Raw genomic sequence first — 21,983 nt, 5'->3', positions numbered from 1 at the left:
ATCGGCATCAAGCACATCTCTTAAAAAATTAGATACCATTCAGTTTCAGGCTTTGAGATTATGTACAGGGGCATTTAAAACAACTCCAATGGCAGCACTGCAGGTGGAAATGGGAGAAATGCCACTCGAGTTGAGACGAATACAGCTATCTCTGAATTATTGGGTTAATATAAAGGGCCATAATGAAGATCACCCAGCACAAATCACTTTAAAATCGTGTTGGGAAAAGGAGAAGAGGGAGATAAAAAGCTTTGGGTGGAAAGTTATACAAAAAGCAACAGAGTTAAAATTAACGGAATTAAAAATCAGTCCAACAGTACCATTACCAATAGTACCACCTTGGATATTACCAGAAGTAAAAGTAGATCTAGTATTATTAGGAAAGCAGAACAAAGACATGGGGTTAATTTTTGACTCGTATACTGTACAGGAATATATTGATAATTATTATAGTTATATTCAGATTTACACAGATGCATCAAAGAGTTTAGATAATAGGAGTGGCTTTTTTTGTTCCAGAGTTTCATATTTCAACAGCGAAGAGGATAAGTGATAATGTATCAGTATACACAGGAGAAATGTTAGCAGTTTTGTTAGCAGCAGTGGATAGAGGAGGTAAGACCACTGAGAACTATTATTTGTTCCGATTCTGCATCATCATTAGTCAGTTTACAGAGCAGTCATTCAGATAGTAGAGCCGAAATATTGATAGAAATTCATCAAGCATTATATAGAATTCAAATGATGGGTATTACAGTTATATTTGTGTGGGTACCAGCACATATTGGGATTAAAGGAAATGAAAAGGCAGATAAGGCTGCAAAGGAGGCCACAAAAAGAGAAGACATCGATGTAGAAGTTAACATCAGTAAGATGGAAATGAAGAGCATTATTAAAAAGAGTTTGAAGAAAAGGTGGCAAAAGCAATGGGAAGAAGAGAGAAAAGGATGATGGTTTTACAAAATTCAGAGGAAAGTGGGGAAATGAGATGGAAGGAAAAGGAGAGATGAGACAATTATATCTAGACTTAGATTTGGACATACAGGACTAAACAGCACTTTATTTAAAATAGGTAAACATAACACCGGCAGATGTGAATACTGTGAACAACAAGAGACAATAGAACACGTCATGATACACTGTAAAGAATATGAGGGAAAAAGGAGGGAAAGGATCCAAAATTTGAAAAAGGAAAGAGTATGGTTTGATTTAGTAGAAAATCTTAGGAAAAATTCTAAAGAAAAGTGTTATGGAATTGGTGTTCATTATTTTAGAATAATTAATATGATTGAGAGGAAAGTGTTTTTAAAAAAAAATTTTTTTTATTTGTAATAAAAGTAAGTTAAAGTCATTCAGTTCCACACTCCATACCAGTGGGTGGCAGTCATGCACCATTTCATTGTGTTTGCCAGAAAGAAGTGTACTCTAAAAGAAGAAGAAGAAGAAGAAGAAGAAGAAGAAGAGGTCCCGAAATCGCAACTGCGCAGACTCAAGTAGTCCACTCCCAAGATGTCAGCGCCATATCGGCACACTTGCGGCTTCACTTGTCACCTATGGAAGAGAGCGAAGTGGGGTCGTCCGTCTTTTTTTACAGTCCGTCGGTCAATTAATAAAAAGAAGAATTGGGTTGCATTTAGCTCCTGGTGAAAATGTATTATCTTGTCACGTGGCTGTTATACTTCATTGGCCTGCTTGGTAAGACATGTAAGTTAAGTTAGCCTATTTGTCACGATCTCATTTCCGTTCTGTCAGTTTTTGTGTTACACTTGACAGAAGTCCATTTGCTGTTTCTTAACTGATGCTGTTTTATGTGAGGAGTGAACATGTTTTATAGTTTTAGACACGTTTCTGAGGGTGGAAGGGACAGAAAGGGAGGGCAGCAGCTTAGCCTATGGCTATGGCCATTAGCACAACACTTGTTAGACAAAAATCGCTTTTGAATAAATATTCATTAATTCAGACTGCGGCCTATAACGCAGTTTTAGTCAATTACTGTTGTCTTAAATCGAGCTGAGACTTAATGTGCTAAGACATTATGTGCAAATTACGGAGATCATAGCCCATTCCTTATGGACTGCGTCCACAGTGCAGACAGAGACAAACAGCCAGCGGGTACAAGAGTTTTTTCTTTAATTTCCTATTCAACTTAATGCAAAGTTTTATTTTGCCATGAGTCAGCTGTAAATTAATGTTCACAGTGGCCGCTCGTATAAAAATCTTTAAAAGTGCAACTTGTTTTGAAAAAGAGACACGGTTACTTCCGTATAGGAACAGGAGGTTATGACTTGGGTAAACCAGCAGATCGCCGATTTGTAAATGAAATGAAATTAAATGGATTATTCTAGCTCTTTACTTAATATTAATGACGTGAAAAGGTAGCTTAATTTGCTGACACAGTTCAGATACACGAAATCGAGTCAATATTAGTATTTTTGAGCAGATAATGGGTAATAGATAGCCTAATTTATACTGTTTTTTAGTGACATGACAGGCATTACAGTGTTTTGCCAAAGCATTTCTAATGTTTACAATGAAACTCAAAGTGAAAAGTATGACGGTTAATGAGATTATACTATGTCTGCAGGGGTTCAATCAGTTTCTGCCTGGCAGCACAATCCACTGTCACGTCACCATTACCATGTAAAAGAATAGATTCATAAGAATTTATTCATAATAATAAAATAATGTATTTAGTTGCAGCAAGAGTGGTATATTCAGAGCTCAATAGCGGCTGGTTGAACTGAGCGGCCAGTGGAGTGGCAGTACGCCACCAGTCGGGATCATGGTTCTTTGACCACTTTAATCAAGATAAACCTCCCTAAAACATGGATCATGTAAAAGAATGGACCCATTAGAATAGATAATTATTATATTAACTTATAATAATAATAATTATTAATAAATTATAGTAAATGATAATTAATAATTTCGCATTATGAATTATGATGAAGCTTGCTCCGTTGGGTTGGATTGCGTTCTCGTGAACACTCCTCGTTTATGCGATCTCGGGCCGATTGTTTTGTTGTACGTGTTGTGGTTTTCAATCTTTCTGAAAAATAACTTCGCAGAGATCTTTGATGCCAGAAATAATTAGACTTTATTTTCGAACGCCGTCCCGTTCCATAGAACGGCGCTCTAACGCTCTCTGGCCCTCTGGCCTTCCAGTGCGCGCTCCCGAGTATCTTTTGGTTCAGAGTTATATACATACTTCTTCTTCCAAAGAAGGTAACACACCCTATAGATAGTTTTGGGTAAAGGTCTTTTACCATGTGACTTCTCAGAATAGAATTTTCTGCAGCAAACAACATTCCATTCAAGGTCTTTCACATACACAGAGGAAATCCAAAGTCACAGACAGAAGAAATAATTGTGTCCAAATATATAGCAAAATTACTTGTTTTCTAAATAATAAAATCTTCAACATTCCCTCCTCTGAGGCTTATCTAAGCCTCACTTTCACTAGCTTTTTCCAGAGTGTAATTTCAAAATCCAGCTCCCTCAGTTATGCTACCTAGTGACCCAACTGAGTCACCCATTCTCCTTTCCAATTACTGGATTAAGCCACCACACTCTGGCGGAGCACTCGAGCCAAACATCTTCTTCCATACATTTTATTTCTTTTAGTTGTTCTTTCTTTTTTGTTTAATGGAAAAAGTAAAAAACTCGAATTCTCCCTAATCAAAATTAAACCAAAGAATAAGACAGTGTTATAAGTGTGTGTATACATTTGGTTCAGCATTGCATGTTATTGACACAGTTATGTAGAGTATGTCAAACATAAAACGTCTCTTATACTATTGAAAGTTTTCTTGCGGTGTAGATATCCTCTAGGGTCTGGCTCATCAATCATCTTCTTCATCCTCAATTCCTCATTTAATGGAATCAACATCCAGGGTTTGTAAATATCAATTTGGTTGCCCTCTCAAATTAGTTTTCATTATCTTTTTTCCGCATTTTCATTCGTTTAACCGTGGTTTTCCAACTAGTGATCTTAATATACAAAGTACACAACAGAATAATAACCCACTTTCAATATCCCTAATTGAGCAAACCTTAATTTTCAAAACTTTTCATTAAGTTTTCCTTAACTTCTGCTCTTAAGTTTTTCTTGACTCAATCGTAATCGCTAAATTTTCCTCCCTGCGCAATATTATTCAGTAAAAGTGCAACACTGATCACCAAACATAAGTCATTCTACTTTTTTCATATAATAGTTTTTCTCCTAATGCAGACAAAGCATTATAATAAATCTTCTGCTTATTATAGTAGTTTAATTAATTTATTATGCATTTTTGTTCTACTTGATCCATATGACTATTAATTCAAAATATGGCTGGGTAAACATAACTCTCTCATTTTTATCACTTCTTATGAGAGAATATCATTTCTTAGATTCGAAGAATCCATCTTTTAGTCAGTCAATTTTAGTGAACAGAACACTTTACACCTATCTAATAAATTGCAATACATTTCGCTTACTGTCTATTTTATTAACAAATTTAAACAATAAATTCCATTTTGACCTTTTTAATCTCGCATGTTGCTTCCTATTCTCATTGTAGCTCCTCAGTTCAAGACTAAACTGAATACATTTTTTTTCATTTCTACTAATTTCTAAATAAACTATCATGAATAAACTAATTATGTCTCATGTAATCACTCTAACTAAGAAAGCTTCAGAGCAATGTTACATTTATCTCATAAAAGTCATTCAATAAACTCATTAGACAATTAGAAAAATAACTCTAGAGAACAACTTTTTGCACTCTTACATATTTCTTATATGTACATTTCTTTTTCTTTATATCTAACAATCTAAAAGTTTGTCTATCATCCTTTTAAACCATTAGCATTATAACTTAATTATTATTAAAACTTCCTTGTATTCGTATGCAATTTATTTTTAATCTTCAATACTTCTGTTTAGTTGACATATAATCGGATCTTATTTCTGATAGACTTCCAATCTAAGGATTACTTCTCTGTCAGAGATTTAATTTCTGTTCCTGCCCTCCTCTGCTGATTTCTTTGCTTTTACCCATCTATATCATGTCCACATAATCCATTACCAAGTGTTTTAATAGTTCTTCTGGTATACTGACATATGGCCTATTTTTGTCGCTGTTCTTTTCTTAACTTTGTTTTTGCACAAATTTCACAAAACTTTGCAAAAATGCCTTTTAATTTAAAATGCCTATAATTTTATATTCATTTTAATTTTTAATTCCTTTCCTTACTCCCCCCTTTGCGCACTGGTTTAAAACCATTGCGCATCTGGACTGAGAATATTCAAAAGTATTCATTGGTTCGACAATCTGTCCTTCATGTGAAATGGCAAATATCTATTCTTGACCCCCCTCTGGTGCCATTTAGATTGTTCACAAGGGCCTGTTAGTTATTGGATTTCAATAACTTCCTCTAAGTCTATAAACTTTCTATACTTTCTATCAAGCACTACTTGATATAATTTTAGCTAATCGATTGCATATTGAATCAAAATGTATTCTTATCAATTAAAATTAAAATTTAATATTTGTTAATACTTGCTTTAATTTCAACTGTAGCCTTAAATTAATTAAGTATACCCTTGTATTGACAAGTTACATCTGAGTACCCCTTAAAATTTATTTTAAAGTTAATTTTAGTTCTAATTTTTTCCTTCATGAATTGTCTTAATTCCCATTATGCTATATTAATTGTTAACATTATTTTAGTTTCTTTTCTTAATTAGTCATTATCATTGTTTTCTATGTTGCGTAATATATTTTTCTCCTCAATAATTTTTTGTTTTGATGGGGTTATTATTAAGTTGCTACTGAATCTATTCAAGGGCTGAACATCCAATCATAGGAAAGTTGGTTGATGTTGACTATTGTTTGAGCTTGTACTCATCTCTGTTGATTCTCTCTTTTGCACAGTTCCTCTCATTACTGTGTTTCTGGTCAAGTTTGTCTTTTCTTCCATTCATGATTTGATCATTCTGTTAACCTTGTCATCAATCATTACATCTTTCACAAGGGTGTCTCCAGTGAGTCGTTCGTTGCAATGGACTATTTTCTCTCATTGTCAGCATGTCCTTGATCCCTCACTTCAGTTGTGGGGGGTTGCTGAAGTTAGTTGGTTTATTTTAAGTTGAGAGGCATGGACTCAAATGTCACACTGTTGATCACTTCTTCTGAAATTACAAAGCACAGTTACTGGTTCTTTTTGTTAGACTCGTCCCAGAATCCTTCCTGGAATCGAGCTGCTGCTATCTGTAAATTAAAGCTTAATTATTTTTGTTAGTGAAAACAACATGTGATTTCAATCATCTGCTCATCTGTCCCATTGTCCTTCTCGATGTTACCTGTAGAAAGGTCATGTGGGCTGAGTGGTGTCCTTTCTGCCTTCATTAACAGCAGGAATTTAATCCATATATTCTCATTTGTTTTTCATAAATTTGACTTTTGATCATTATTTGCAACTTTTTGCATTTTTCTCACAATAAATTTCAATGTACTCTTATAATTAGTCAATTCAACTCAGTTATCTCTTTGTCTTGAGTTCCACTATCAACCCACTATTTATTAGGCATCTTGGACAATACTCAACCCACTTTGTCACAATACAAAAGTTACAAGACAATATTTCATAATTTTGACAAAGATCAGCTCCATCACGATATGCTGAAAAGAAAGGCAGACATGTTAAGCGCTGCGCATATGTGGCACTGTTTTTTTTCTATTTTTATTTTTCTCTTTTCATTCTTTGTTTTTTTATATTGTTACTTCAGTTCCTGACCAGGAAATTTAACCAAATCCATCCATGGTCATTATTTTATTGGGCAGAATTTGCCCTGTGGGCCCACATGTTAAATTTTAAATACAGCTGTATTGGCAAAATAATTGATTTGCCTTAGTGTCTCTTCAAACATCATCTCTCACTCATTCACACTCAGTGTCTCTCACACACACGCTGGCCAGCATACATTCTTGCAGGTTGTGCTCTAAATGTGGCATCCTATAATTTTAGCCAAGGGTTGATCAGGTCAACACAGCTATGTGAAACACTACTGAGAAGTGTCAATGATCATAAGGTTTAGTTTAACACCATTGTTATAATCCTTTTTTTCTTTTTACAAATTCTAATAGACTAATTATTTTAGAATAATAAGCCTGCCAATTGTAATTTTTCAAATGCATTTTGTCATTTGTTTTTCTGATTTTTCCTATTCTTTTTTGTTTTTTGCTCATGAGCTGCTTTAAGAAATTGGAGATCTCTGCATAATCTTGGATCCATGGCCAACAACATTTCCATCTCATTATCCCAGTTTTGACAGCATTTTTTGCGATTTCATAATTTTGGACCTTTGGAGTAATTTTTTCTCCAATCTATATCTCTAAAAACTTACCAAAACAAAATGGAGTGACCAGTATCATTGTTTTACAAACAATAATAATAATTCTTTGACATTTTGTGTCTATCTTTTACTTTTCTACAGATAAATTTTTCTCATGCTTTTAGCCCTATAATTGTTTAATATAATAGCCCTCACTATACCAAATCCAACCTCAGATTGAACTATTTGGTGAGTTGAGCACCCACTTCTCTCTTTCAGTGTATTCTCTTTCTTTTTTATATGGCTGGACTTGAACCTACCGGAAAAGCAAAGAGTGTTAGTTTAGCAGAGAATATAAAGAATTGCTTATGAGACCAGTGAATAATCAGAATGAATAAAGTTAATAAAATAACTAAATTTGAAGCAGTCTCTAGAGTGATCATTGAAGTTGCCAGACCTGTGTTGCCCGTAAGGGAAGGGTTTCAGTCAGTTCTTCTGTTTTTAGATTATCAGTCTGTTAAAGCTTCTTGGCTGTCGCTCTGCATGTGTCGTCAGCCTAGCTGTCACTCAAGGCTTGGTGTAAACAGGAATATAGGCTCTGTTGTTTCTCTGCCCCTTCTCAGTTTGGGCTTTGATAGATTTTGCCACAGCTTTGCATCTCAGGATTTTCCTCTTGTCCTCAGGAAAAAGTCTCCAGTGAAATAGTGAAAGTTTCACCTTTTCCAGCATTAAATCAGTCTTTCTCCATGCCAGAAAGTGGTCATCTTCAGAAGGGGAGCTGAAAGCCCCTCACCCTCTCTTCTTCTTCTCTCTGCAGTCGTCTTTGACCTTTCACCTCTTCCATTCGACACTGAAGCCATCTGAAACTTGAACACTCAGAGAGCTGCATAGATCAAATTAGTCTTTATAAATATTTGTTCCTGAGATATTAGCTCTTTATCTAAATTCCAATTTTAACCATCTTTTTCTAGTTCTTTTATACTATATAATAATCACTGGTTGACAACAGCAGTTCTCCCATTCTGTTTTTAGTAAAGCAGTTCTTCGTTGCAGGAAAAAGCAAGCTATTTCTTCATTGCAATATGAGCAATAATCTAACTTTTGATTTTCTGAGTATAATACAATTAAATAATTTCCCTATCATAAAATCAGCCTTCAATCTTTCTCCTATATTTGCATGCTGTGCTCAAAATAATCTAACATGGTGAATAAACTTTTCCTCACCCATTTCCAACAATTCACATTTACTACAATTCTAAGATTGCTGTAAATTATTTATGACTGTTGAAACTTTGTCACTCAATCTTGTTCACTTTTAGCACACTGCACAAGTTATTTTTTCTTAGCACAACCTTAATTATCTACAATGGAATAATTTTTCTCACTTTGTCTTCAGGGATAATGAGATACAAATTTTAGACGTCTTCAGATATAAGATATAATATATTAAGCACGTGCATTCTTATTTATCATTATCTATTCATATATATCATTATATCAGTCCATTTATTAAATAAATATATATTTTATACTTTTACTTATTTCATGCTACAATAATCTGTAAGATTAATATCTTGAAACAATTGTTTTCTTTTACTATTTCCTTTACTTTTAATACTCATTTATACAGTACTTGTCTCTCAAGCACATTCACACATTCCTTGTCCCCTATTTTTAACCACAGTCACAGTCAAGCAGACACACAGGACAGGATCCTACATACACACACAGAGCTATATTCTACTCACAGTGTTTCTCACTGTTTTTACAAACAATACTTCACTGAATAACTTTAAACTATCACAGACCTCTGCGATTCACTTCCTCCGACACAACAGAGTCATATACTACATAGCTTTTCCGTACAGTCCCTTGTTAACCTATAACAAGGCGGTAACCAAAAGCTAAACTTATCTGTGCAATATTCGCCATCCTTCCAGGCCCTCTTGGCGAAATCCACATAAAACTTACCCAGTCCCTTGTTAACCTATAACAAGGCGGTAACAATAATCCAAACTTAATCTGTGCACATGCAATTAACTTATTATCCTCAAGGCCCTCTTAATAAGTAACACAGAGCTATGGTAACCTTTACCAGTATTCTTAATGATAGCCCTTATCATTAATTCAAATGTACAAAAACCTGATAACCTTTACCAGTATACCTAATGATAGCCCTTATCATTAATTCAAATGTACAAAAACCTGATAACCTTTACCAGTATACCTAATGATAGCCCTTATCATTAATTCAAATGTACAAAAACCTGATAACCTTTACCAGTATACTTAATCTTTTACGTACGTATAATAAAACCTTTAGCGCCAAATTGATACCAATATTCATACAACCTGCATCAGATTATATAAACACTGGCAAACGAGAGTTCCGTTTTTACAATTTATCTTATATCCCCAAGGCCTTCTTATTGGACATCACACTGCATGCAATTATTTCGAAATCAGAGACCTCTGTTTAAAATATGTAGTTCTTTAATTTTGGAGAAGCTTTTTTTTAAGTGTCTCACCGTAAAGGGCAAATATCCGGGCGAACCACACAAACTATAAGCAAAAATTGCTTACCTTGTGGCCACTTTTTGTTTGTGTCGCTCGTCCAGCAAAGCCCACCACGGTTCGTCACCAGCCCCTACGGATGTCCCTGTTCGGGCGCCAAATGTTGTGGTTTTCAATCTTTCTGAAAAATAACTTCGCAGAGATCTTTGATGCCAGAAATAATTAGACTTTATTTTCGAACGCCGTCCCGTTCCATAGAACGGCGCTCTAACGCTCTCTGGCCCTCTGGCCTTCCAGTGCGCGCTCCCGAGTATCTTTTGGTTCAGAGTTATATACATACTTCTTCTTCCAAAGAAGGTAACACACCCTATAGATAGTTTTGGGTAAAGGTCTTTTACCATGTGACTTCTCAGAATAGAATTTTCTGCAGCAAACAACATTCCATTCAAGGTCTTTCACATACACAGAGGAAATCCAAAGTCACAGACAGAAGAAATAATTGTGTCCAAATATATAGCAAAATTACTTGTTTTCTAAATAATAAAATCTTCAACATACGTCCGAGCGCAATTTCCATGTTTAAAATTTATACATGCCTAAACAAACCAAACTAAGGACGAAAACGCAGCAGGTTCCATAACAAATGCCCCAGATTAGCCTTACACAGTTAATACTTAATTCCATATATTGCTTTGGGAAGAAAAAAACATTCAACTGCTGTGTATGTAAATTAAAATACAAGTACTATATTGGTACTACTAGTTTTGACATGAAAGGGTCTGGTGTTGTATCGATTTCTTAGAAGTTTTTTTACACCTAGTTGATTTGGAGCATTTGTTTCACGTTTTCTTCCTTCTTTCGATGGATATCGACATATATGAACTCATCAGTCGCACTCGGATCCACAGCAAAGTCTGAGATTGCTTGAACGAAAACGAACTATGGAGCGTTTGGGTTGTGGTGAGAAAGAAATCTGACCCAACAGACCAACGAACCACGCTATATTATACTTCATATTGGGAAATGTGTTGAATAAAAAGGAGTGGACATTATTTATTGCAATCCAACTTGGATGATGCTATGAGGTAGCCTGACAAGCCAGACACACATCAAGATGTTGGGTCTGGGAACACACCATTGGCAGGGCTCAATCCGAGGGGCGGGATAAACGGTTGTCTTTCAAATTCCCTCTGCATGCATTAGGATAGCGCTACAACCAACCAGAGCAACGAAGAAGGTGACGTAGTCAGAGCGACGGACGTCCATGCTTTTCTCAAAGAAAAGCTTAACTCCAGAGTCGTCTTCCAGAGTCGCGGCCAAAGCAGTTTCGAAAGACCGCTGTTCGCCAGCTGGAGCGGTCATCTTCTTTGTTTTCAAATTGAAGTGGAATTCACGCGGAACCGTCGCAACTCTGCCGTCATTATGTTAAGCCTGCCCACCAACTCTATACACAATGTGATTGGCCTGACTAGAGTTGCTAGCCGACATTGGCTGCAAAATAAAATTTACTGCCGCTAGGGTGTGTCTAGATTTCTAGGCTAGCTATAAGGTAGTACGCTTAAAAATGTTGCCTTGTGAAAGCGAACCAAACCAGGAAGAAAGTTAAACATTTGTAACAAAGCAAACAATCTACAAGCCTGAAACTCCCTGTGAAATAGTCTCCTGCCTCCGATTTGTTCATTTAGGGGGGAGACTTTTAGAGTCTCTAAAGCACACACAAACATGTTCACAGTGCATAGTTGCTGTGTATTTTTGTCCCATTATCCCAGATTGAATTATAATTAACTCTTAATTTCTTCTCCAGGTGTTTTCAGTGTTTCAGGTCGAGTGTCAGTGTCTGTGATGGAGGGAGATTCAGTCACTCTATATGCTAATGTAGACAAAAACATACAAGAAAAGATTAAATGGTATTTTAATGACACTCGGTTAGCTGAAATCACTGGAGATCAGAGTAAGATCTGTACAGATGTTCAGTGTAAAGATAGATTCAGTGACAGACTGAAGCTGGATCATCAGACTGGATCTCTGACCATCACAAATACCAGAAACACAGACTCTGGAGAATATCATCTAGAGATCATCAACAGTGGAAAACTCGTTGAAATGACGTTCAGCGTTTCTGTTTGTGGTGAGTCATTTATTGATTTTTTAAAAGCAGGTTATATAAAGTAGGCTATGTTTAAATCGCATTATTGTGTATTATAACGGTAACATTTAGAGTTTCTTTTTCTCTTTACCTGCATCGTTAAACAGAACAGAATGATTTAAAACTTATATATTTCAGTTGGTGATCCATTAATTTTATCAGTTAGTTTTATTCTGGCGAAGAAGACATATTCTCATAATTTAATCCCTGATCATCTTTTCTTATGATCTGTTTAAATTAGAGCCCGACCGATATATCGGCCGATATTAGGCATTTTCATAACTATTGGTATCAGCATTTATAATGGCCGATAAATGAATATAAAAAAAAAAATGCGGCGTGCGGTGATTCATGTAAGGGTGGCGCTGCCAATAAAGCACCTAAAAGCTGTCACAATGAACTGGCATAAGCAATGATATGAATACATCAAATATAGCAAGGAGACATTTTAATTGTTTATTAATAACAAGTGTTTTCAGTCATTGTGGGCTGCAAAGATGAAGTTGCGGGGGATGCGGACTCGCGATCTTTGAACGCGCCAGAGAGAAATACATTTCAGAAGGATTAGGCCTACATAAGCAGAGAGCAGTTTGTATTTCGTTTTGATTTGTTCTGTTTAAAAGTAGACATTTCAATAGATATATTTCTCAGGTCTATACGCTGAGTTTCGGTTCATTTATGAGACGAGTTGCAATTCACTCGCCGGCGCCTCTGTTTCGAGATTATCTATTGTCTGTTATATTTACTTCTTATTTATTAAATCCAGGCATTTGGTTGATGAAACATTGATTAAAATTAAGATATAATTAATACAAAACGAAATTGACTTTAATGAAAGGCTTTGTGCTTTCTGTTCGAGGTCTATGTGAAAGTTTTAAAGCACTTTAGTGCCGCTTTCGGAGCTTGTCACGTCCGTTTTTTCCTCATAAATGCGAACACGAAAAATAAAATAAAATGAATATTATATGTTCTGTTGAGAGCCAACCCTTCTTCATCCAGTGGGTAGTAGACTATTACTTTTGATTTGCGCTGTGTAATTCACTGAATTGATTTCTCTGCTGCCAGCCTCTGTCACGTAGGCCTATTGTGTGAGCTTGTGACTATTGCAAGCGCGCAGCTGAGAAGTCCTGATTATATTGTCTGCTATATTTAGGCTACTTCTTATTTATTAAATCCAGGCAATTGATTTATTAACATTGATTAAAATGCGTGGCGCGAGCGACATCTCCGACAGTAAACGGATGGCCCATTCTGCTCTGTAACGGGTGCTTTTCCGCGTCTCGTGTAAACAGCTGTTGCGACGCGAGCAATAACGGCCGCGTCCGGTGTGTAGACACAGTGTTAAAGCTCATTCTGCCTATAACGCTACGCTACAACATCCAAGCAATATTCCAATAATTTATATAATTATAACACTTTATATAGGGCCATTTTGCATTAAGAGTAGGCTAGCCTAGTTTCACGTTTAATAGGTACATTTTGCTTACTAGGCTACTTATTTAAAATAGTATAAAAGTCTGTATATTAGGCCTATGTAATTAAAAACGTTTTCATTATGATACACTGTAAAAAAAAATCCGTTAAATTTACGGGGAAAAACTGGCAGCTGTGGTTACCAGAGTTTTCCTGTTAAAAATACGGTAGCAACATTTTAGGTTTTACAGACTTTTAACCATATATAATTTTACAGCAATAAACCGTATTTCATTATCTGATATAATGTAAATTTACTGATCTTTTGAAGTATTAATATCTGTTTTGTTCCATTGTAATACACTGACAGCCAACAATCACAGCAGTAATGAGAGTCAAATGATCAGTCAAAGCTCATCATAAGCAACTGTTCCACATGAAAGTTAATACGAATATATAGAAGCTGCACAGTATCATTCACACAAACATTAAACACCATCATGGTAACATGTTGAAATTTAAAAAATGCAATAACCATTAATTTAACAACATCATATGTAACATAAAACCCTAATGTACATAACTGAAGAAACAGTTATTTAAAAAAAAATACATTAAATGTGAAGCGTCACGCAGGGAATTGTGGGAATGTCAATTTACATTTTTTCACTGTAAATTATACAATGACTTGTTCTTTTTCACTTCTGTAAGGGGTGTACAGTTAAAGACCCAGAACCAGATATGAAGAATGAAGACCCAGAGTCAGAATTATAAAAAATTAAAGAAAATATTTACTGAAGATAGTTTGCAGTTTCATCAGCAGAAGTCCGCTTCAATACTCGCACAGGAGTTCGTAGGCCGCCCCCCTTACAGTTACAAAGATCACAGCAGTTATACGATTTCCAAGGTCTAAGCTACGTCATTGCTTACAGGATGAATGATTCTCATTGGCTATGAAATAGATAAACACAGTAATTTTCCACACATATACAGATAGACAGAAGCATATCTCCATCGATTATGCAGCTGAAGTTAGGCACGTCATGACCTTCCAGGTCGCAGATTTGGGTTGCTGGGCGCCAGCATGTCCAGAACAACAACTCAGTCAATGTCCAATAATGCCAGTGGTTCCTTAACCTGTAACCAAGAAGACTAACACACACACCGACACTCAGCTTTTCCAAGGTTGGATTTGGCCAGGCTCTCACTATAAACAGGAGAGTCCTCTCAAGACATCAAGATAATGCGTTCTTTCTCTCAAGGATAGCTAAACTTTAGTCTAACTGGAAAGTAAGGCTTTAACAAAAAAATGGTCCATTAAACTATTGGCTTCAATGACCCCTATATGTTTTAACACATTGAAGACCTTTCTCAAACACAAAACAAGTCCCTATTTCATTTCTGGAAGCTGTGTTAAATAAACAAGCACTGCATTCAGATATCAAATACAGACATTAAAGAATACATGAAAAGAACATTTCAGTAATCACAATGGTAACTTATATAAATAAAGTAAAATCTCCAGAGAAGTCATTCAACTCATTTGATATTTAGAAGGAAAAATATTGATTAATACCTTAATTATAATCAATCATTACATATACATTGAAGCAGCAGTGGATTCTGATCATCCCCCTTCACTTCCAAAAACTGTAAATTTAATGGTATTTTACAGTAAAATAATAAAAAGAGTAAGTTGTGTGCACATCCCACCTTCTGGCAGGTGCAGGACAAAAATAACTAATATGGTAAAAGAAAATGTAATGTCCGCAACACTGCTTTATGCTCCCATATTTAATAAAAAACAACGTTTCGACCCCACTGGGTCTTCTTCAGGCAAATGGTGGACACATTTGATACAGGGATATAAATAGGTCTCACAATCAACTGACCCACCCCGTGATTTCAATTAATTTGATTAGCTAATAGCCCCACCCCTAATAATACAATTAAGAGAACACTCATATAAGCATACTCAACAAACCCATAACCAACATAACACACAACATTGAAGAAAAATTCTTCAACTTTTTGGATCTATTTCTTAAATACAATGTCTCCGTATGGTCTTAATGAAGAGTTTGATATTAAACCATTCTTATAATAAATCTTTTTTTTTTATATATTTTTTTTTATATACAATAACAGACATGTCTGTACAATAGTCTGTGGTTTGTGTATATATTGACTATATTTCAGCAGATCTGGTGTAAATGTGGGGTAGCCTAATGTCCCCTAATCATTTTGGCTTTATTTGTATTGTATTGCATTGTTTTTTCCATTTGAATTTTTCTTCAATGTTGTGTGTTATGTTGGTTATGGGTTTGTTGAGTATGCTTATATGAGTGTTCTCTTAATTGTATTATTAGGGGTGGGGCTATTAGCTAATCAAATTAATTGAAATCACGGGGTGGGTCAGTTGATTGTGAGACCTATTTATATCCCTGTATCAAATGTGTCCACCATTTGCCTGAAGAAGACCCAGTGGGGTCGAAACGTTGTTTTTTATTAAATATGGGAGCATAAAGCAGTGTTGCGTTTTTACATTTTCTTTTACCATTTTACAGTAAAATTACATTAAATGTACCATTATATATATCACAGTTATTTACCGTATATAGTAAGGAAACTTTCTGTTAACAAATTAACAGTTTTTCACTGTAGCATTTTTACAGTCTTTTACCATTAAAATCACGATCATTTTTTACTTTAGTAAAAAGATCTGAGTTCTTCCTCCACTGGTAGAGATTAGAGGAATTGAGACTAAAAATAGAAGATGATGTCATTGACACTTTTGATATATTTATTGATACAAGTTGTTTTATATAACGTGACTAAATTAAAAGACAAAGTCGTTAGTGAAGATTATGCAACAGTATTTAGAATATAATATAGCATGCAATGCAAACTAGTTTGGTTACAGCTCAAATGTATCAGTCTCATTCTATCATTCCCCCTGCCTCCATTACATATCTTTGTCACACAAGTGTTTGATTAACACATTTCAGTGATCATTGCAAAACGTTTATATATTTATTCTGTTTAAATACTGTGTATTCTATATACAGTACCCATCAAACGTTTGTACACACCAATAGGAAAATGTGTCCAAACTTTTGACTGGTACTGTACTAAAATACACATAAATAATATTGCTACTGTACACATAAATAATTTCGGCCGATATATCGGTATCAGGCTTTTTTTTTATCGGCATCGGCCCCCAAAAATCCATATCGGTCGGGCTCTAGATTAAATGCATCTATTTCATAATTATTGGGTTTTAGTTGTACAGTAAGTGTTTTATAAGCACAACATTTTGTGAATCAACATACAATTTTACATTTTAGATTGAAAGTCGAGAAAACATAATTTTTCATGTCTTTGTTGTATTAGGATCAATAGATCAGTTATCTTCTTTTTGAGTTTCTCAGCAAAAGATCGTCCATCATCTGTTGGTTTGTGTTTCAGATGTTTCTGCCGCTGAACGAGATGAAGTGAAGGAGGGAGAATCTGTCACTTTAGATCCTGGTGTAAAAAACCTAAGTGATTCATTGGTGTGGTATTTCAATGACACTCGTTTAGCTGAAATCACTGGAGATCAGAGTAAGATCTGTGCAGATGATCAGTGTAAAGAGAGATTCAGAGACAGACTGGAGCTGGATCATCAGACTGGATCTCTGAAGATCACAAACACCAGAAACACAGATACTGGAGTTTATCATCTGGAGATCATCAGCAACAGCAGCAGTATTAGCAGAAAATTACCAGCATTAACTGTCATTGGTGAGTAGAACTGAGTTATTCAATGCTTTTTCCCTCATACTTTTCTACTTACGTTTTATTGTTTTCATCATGGCTTGTTTGAAAAAGTGCAGCTTTGAATAATAAAATATACATTAGGTCTCTATCACCTCCAAGTCTAACGTTATTTACATGAAAAAGGCATACAATTAGACATTTTCCAGTGAACACTGCTGTGTCCGGTTGAGATCACAGTGCTGTAATGCTGTTTGAGCTTGTGGTCATAAAAAAATCACTAGATGACACTATTTATCAATATAATGGAACTGATGCCCAATGTGGAAAGTTGTAAATAGACATTGGAAAATACTGGATGTATTATAATTTTTTTTAGTAATAATGATGTCTGACTTCAGCTGTTCCAGGTTCAGGTCTGTCTCCAGCTGTTATAGCAGGAATAAGTGCTGCTGTTGTTCTGCTGCTTGTTGCTGCTGTTGCTGCTGCTGTGATTTACTATCGCAAGCGTCAAGGAAGAAGGAAAAGTGAGTATTACAAACAGCTGATTTAACAAGATTGAAATATGAGGTTTATTGTATAAAAACAACAACTTTATAATATGTAAAAATGTGTATTTCTATTGTAATTAACCAAAGTAATTTGTGATTAATTGTTCAAACAGGATCCAGGGCGCAGGTCAATGGTCATAAGGTGAGAGACAGAAATTCCAAGTAAATTAATTACTTGGAAGTACATATACATTACTCAATTTATTTTTTATTAAGGGAAATCAATGTATAATTAATGGAATTTGATTTTAAATATTCTTCTCATTTGTGAGCAGTGCAGTGGCGTAATGGCAATTTACATAAAATCTTTTATTACAGATTTAGTTTCTAAACAAACCAAACGTATGAGTGGCACCTTGAACTTGGTAAAAAATATAATTACCATCATGACTGGAAAATATGATTTTATTGTCAATTTTTCATTTATGTTGCTAATTTTAGAAAACTTTCACATTAGCGTTCACATCCAACACTGTAATTAATAAAGGGATCGGCTGGAAATAGCGACCTCTCTTGATTTGATTTTGTGTTAGGGGATTTACAAATTTACAAAGGACCAGATATGATTTATTAAAACCAGGAGTTAGAAGTCCTGTCGATTTAAGACGAGTCAGAATTATAATAAATAAAAGAAAAGTTTTACTGAAGATAGTTTGTTTCTTCATGGATGCAGATCTTCACAGTTGAGCCAGTGCCAATGACTCCCACATAAACTAAATTATATTAAAATAAAAAGTACAATTTTATTAAAAGAGCAAGTAAGAGTACCCATAATATTATTAATACTGTAGCATCAGACATCATGCAATTAATAAGTGTATTGTTGTAGTACAGCAGATGACATTGTGTTGCAGTTGTGATGTTTTTGTGAAAAATCACACATTTAAGACATTTTAATATTTCCTGGGGGAAAAGCCTTTGTACATTCCTCAAATATGAGGAAAAAACTTTCAGCTCTACTGTATTTTTTGTGTTTTTGTGACATTATTCTTTTTAATTTCTATGAATCTGTGTTTTATTACAGGTTGGGAACGGTGAAACTTCCTCATTCATTAATCATACTGACAAACCATCAGTGACTGTTGGTAATGGGACGTCCTGTAATTGAAATGAGAATGTGGCTGCCAGCGAGACTTGGAGGATCATTATTTATTATCATATCATGGGACACGTTGAAAGATGTAAGAGTAATAGTGTCATGATACAAAGATTCCAGAAGTCGGCACCAATACCAGTCAATATCTTGTAAACTATTGACATATCTTCACAAAATATGGTAGGGATCATCCACAGCATTTCCCGAAGGTTCCTGAGAAATTGAAATACAGCGCCACCTTATGTTCCAGAGATATACGTTTTTTTTTGTTGCAAAAACCTTTAGATCGACATAATCTTCTCCAAAGTTGACCTTGCCTGTATTTGTTGCCTTATTTTAGTTGGCTTAGCATGCTAATTTATCCTCGTATAATTGCTATGTTTACACAAATATATCCTGCCAAGGCAAGCGTACACTGATGCGAACTGCAATGTGTGAGTGCTTTTCCCTGAGGATGTGTGCAAATATGAAAAGAATGTTTTAATCAAACAACAGCACTGAATTGAGTTTCTACTCCTAAAACTAAAGTTGAAATACAAATATAACACTTAAAAGTATTAATTAAAACAGATTTTTAAATGCTGTAAAGTATTTTACGGTTTAGAAAAGTATTTTTAAGTCTGAGCCATTATTGCAAATTTCTGTTTATATGTCCAGAGATATTTCAAAGTGAAATCGAAGAACCAGCTGATTTGCTGTAATGTTTAACAAAATCAGGTGAAACAGCAATGATGCATTTGTGTGTGTTTTTAATGTTTTTTTGTTTTTTTTTAATAAGCACTGACTAGAGTACAAAAGCTAAGGTCAAGATTTTCACTTAAATTGTTTCTGGTTATTTCTTGCCAATTTGCCTTCAGAACACTTTGATAATATGCTTTATTTTATGACTCGTTTGCACCCTATTTTACTTGAGTCACTATTCTCCACAATTAAATGTTAAAGCACAAGCATTATTTGTGTTTTGAGGGGATAAATAAACCAATTAGCAGCTGTGTGCAATATGTCCAAATGAGTGTTTCCACTTTGTTTGTTTGCCTTAATTTCCTGTTTCATTTGTTTCATGTTCCTGCTCTTTGTTGGTTACTATGTTTTTTTAAAAGTTTTTTTATCAATTAGCACACCTTTTTGTATTTGAGTTCATTATACTTGGACCATGTCTATTTAAGTCGCTTCAGTTCATTGTCCCATAATGTTTGTGCCATGTATGCTGTTACATTGAGTTTGAACCCTTTTGGGTATGTCTTCCTTTATGTAATAAACTAGATTAATTGTAACTATATCTTCGTCTTCTTTGGACTAAAATGTTAAAGAATATTTGTTTTCATTTTTTTAAATATATTTTGTTAGCTGATTCTGTTGATTATGTTTAACTTTAGTTTTAACTTCCATCTGTCGCTCTCCATTTAATTTAATTGATGTCGTAGTGATATTGTTAGATTGGATGACATCATCCGAACTTGCCAAACTTTAACTTTGACTTTTAGTGAATTGGCGTCACTGAATGAAAGTACAGATACTCAGTGAAAATTTTACTCAAAAGTATCTGGCCAAAAACATTGAGTAAAAGTAAAAAAAGTACAACTTTAAATTGTACATAAGTATTAAATGAGAAGTAACCTAACATGATCATCATCATCACAGCTGTTCATCATTTACTTCCTCACTTCACTCAGTGTTTATCACTCTACGTTTGTGAATGTATTTGTTGTTAAACGCTGCTTTTGAACTTTATTTCTGAGCATCATCTGTCTTTCTGCATCTGGTTAACGGTTTCAGGGTTTGTTAGTAAGCTGTTTAAATGTTATGTATAAAAAAGACAAAAGTTGAACCCACACAAGCCTTAAGGTTGAATCCACATAAACAATACTTTCAGGAAAAAGGAAAGGGATTTTGTATTTTCTCAAAAACTGCTGGATCCCGAGAGTTTGTAAATAAATGATCATAAATGTGAACTTGGCTAACAATGAGTCATGATTTGAGTAATAATTATGTTGGAATGTGATTTTAACACTTCACTTTTAATACCTATTTTTATTCTTGGTAAATGATAGTTGTGACACTAGATGCTCTAGTAGTGCAGTATGCACACTGTTTTATGTATTCACGAAATGAATAAAAAGGGGATAGTGTGTAATGCTCTCTTTACAAAAAACTACTACTTTTTACTATTGGAGACAGGAACTTTATTGGTAAATATGCGCTATCTTTATAGAGATGTGAATCTGCTTTGACACTAGAGAGTGATGATGTGCTTGTGATATATTTGACTTAATGTCCAGCAGAGCATGCTAACAAAAAAAAGCATTAAATGGGATCTATATTTAATAATGAAATATTGATACATTTGGATGTGATAAACTTAAAATAGAACATTTTAGTTAAAAATCTGGTTGCTGCTATGCTAATAGAGAACCACTAAATTATAGCCTACTAATACAGAGCATTTGCACACACACAAAATCAATCAAAAGATGTAATACGATGCGCAAATAGTAAAAAAACAGAGACTGAAGGAAAACATCCTGGCAGAGAATAAAAGTGAGCAACACCAAAAGCTGTAAGGTATTGTCCTGTATGAACATCAATTCCGGTATACAGTTATCATCGCTTTTTAGGAACATTTTCATACACAGCATCCGTCTCTGATTTCTGCAAATGAAAACAAACTGTCAGTAAATCGATAGCAGACCAACTATAAGTCTAAGTCTGATTTTATTTAAAGTCTAAGAGTGAATCACTTTTAAAATACCTTAATATGTTTCTATCGTGTGTGCTAAAGATGCTAAAGCAAAGCTGAATCAACAAACTTTGTTTTTCAAAGAACTACCACTAGGCTACTACAAAACAGATGCTCACATGAAGCAGCAAGAGGAAATGACATCAATCATCCAGTTCATTGCAAGTCTTTTTAAACCGTTAAATAATCAAACAGATAGGCCTACTAATCAAACAGGGCTGTCATGACAGCTTCTGCACTGATAATGATTGTCTTTCACACAAAAGCAACAGCAAATATACTTGTTTTTTCTGCACGTCTAAAACAAACAACGGCTGTTGAATCGGCATCTCACCTCAAAAATAATCATAAACCGTAGAGCAGCTGCAGCTTGAGGACACACTTCAGCACAGATAACATGGGTAACAACTGTGACTGTGTGTCATTTTAGAGTAACAAAGTAATCTATT

The 21,983-nt window shown here is 34.7% G+C and overlaps 1 protein-coding gene across 2 annotated transcripts; it reads left to right on the top strand.

Moving 5' to 3' along the window:
• The first annotated feature begins 1,437 nt into the window (after positions 1-1,437).
• LOC143735244 (uncharacterized) lies at positions 1,438-20,749 on the top strand. 2 transcript variants are annotated; one of them, XM_077225348.1, is made up of 6 exons: positions 1,438-1,704; positions 11,637-11,960; positions 16,863-17,177; positions 17,552-17,677; positions 17,815-17,843; positions 18,726-20,749. In XM_077225348.1, the coding sequence occupies exons 1-6, from the start codon at positions 1,650-1,652 to the stop codon at positions 18,807-18,809; spliced, it is 933 nt and encodes a 310-aa protein (XP_077081463.1). In that variant the 5' UTR covers positions 1,438-1,649; the 3' UTR covers positions 18,810-20,749. The 2 variants fall into 2 exon arrangements, with proteins under 2 accessions (XP_077081463.1, XP_077081464.1); XM_077225349.1 differs by having other exon boundaries at positions 1,458-1,695.
• Positions 20,750-21,983: the final 1,234 nt, after the last annotated feature.

The sequence above is a fragment of the Siphateles boraxobius genome, unplaced genomic scaffold, assembly GCF_051911475.1.
Source record: "Siphateles boraxobius isolate OS27281-9 unplaced genomic scaffold, OSU_SipBor_1 13, whole genome shotgun sequence".
Taxonomy (NCBI): domain Eukaryota; kingdom Metazoa; phylum Chordata; class Actinopteri; order Cypriniformes; family Leuciscidae; genus Siphateles; species Siphateles boraxobius.
This window is presented reverse-complemented; position numbering and strand designations above follow the sequence as displayed.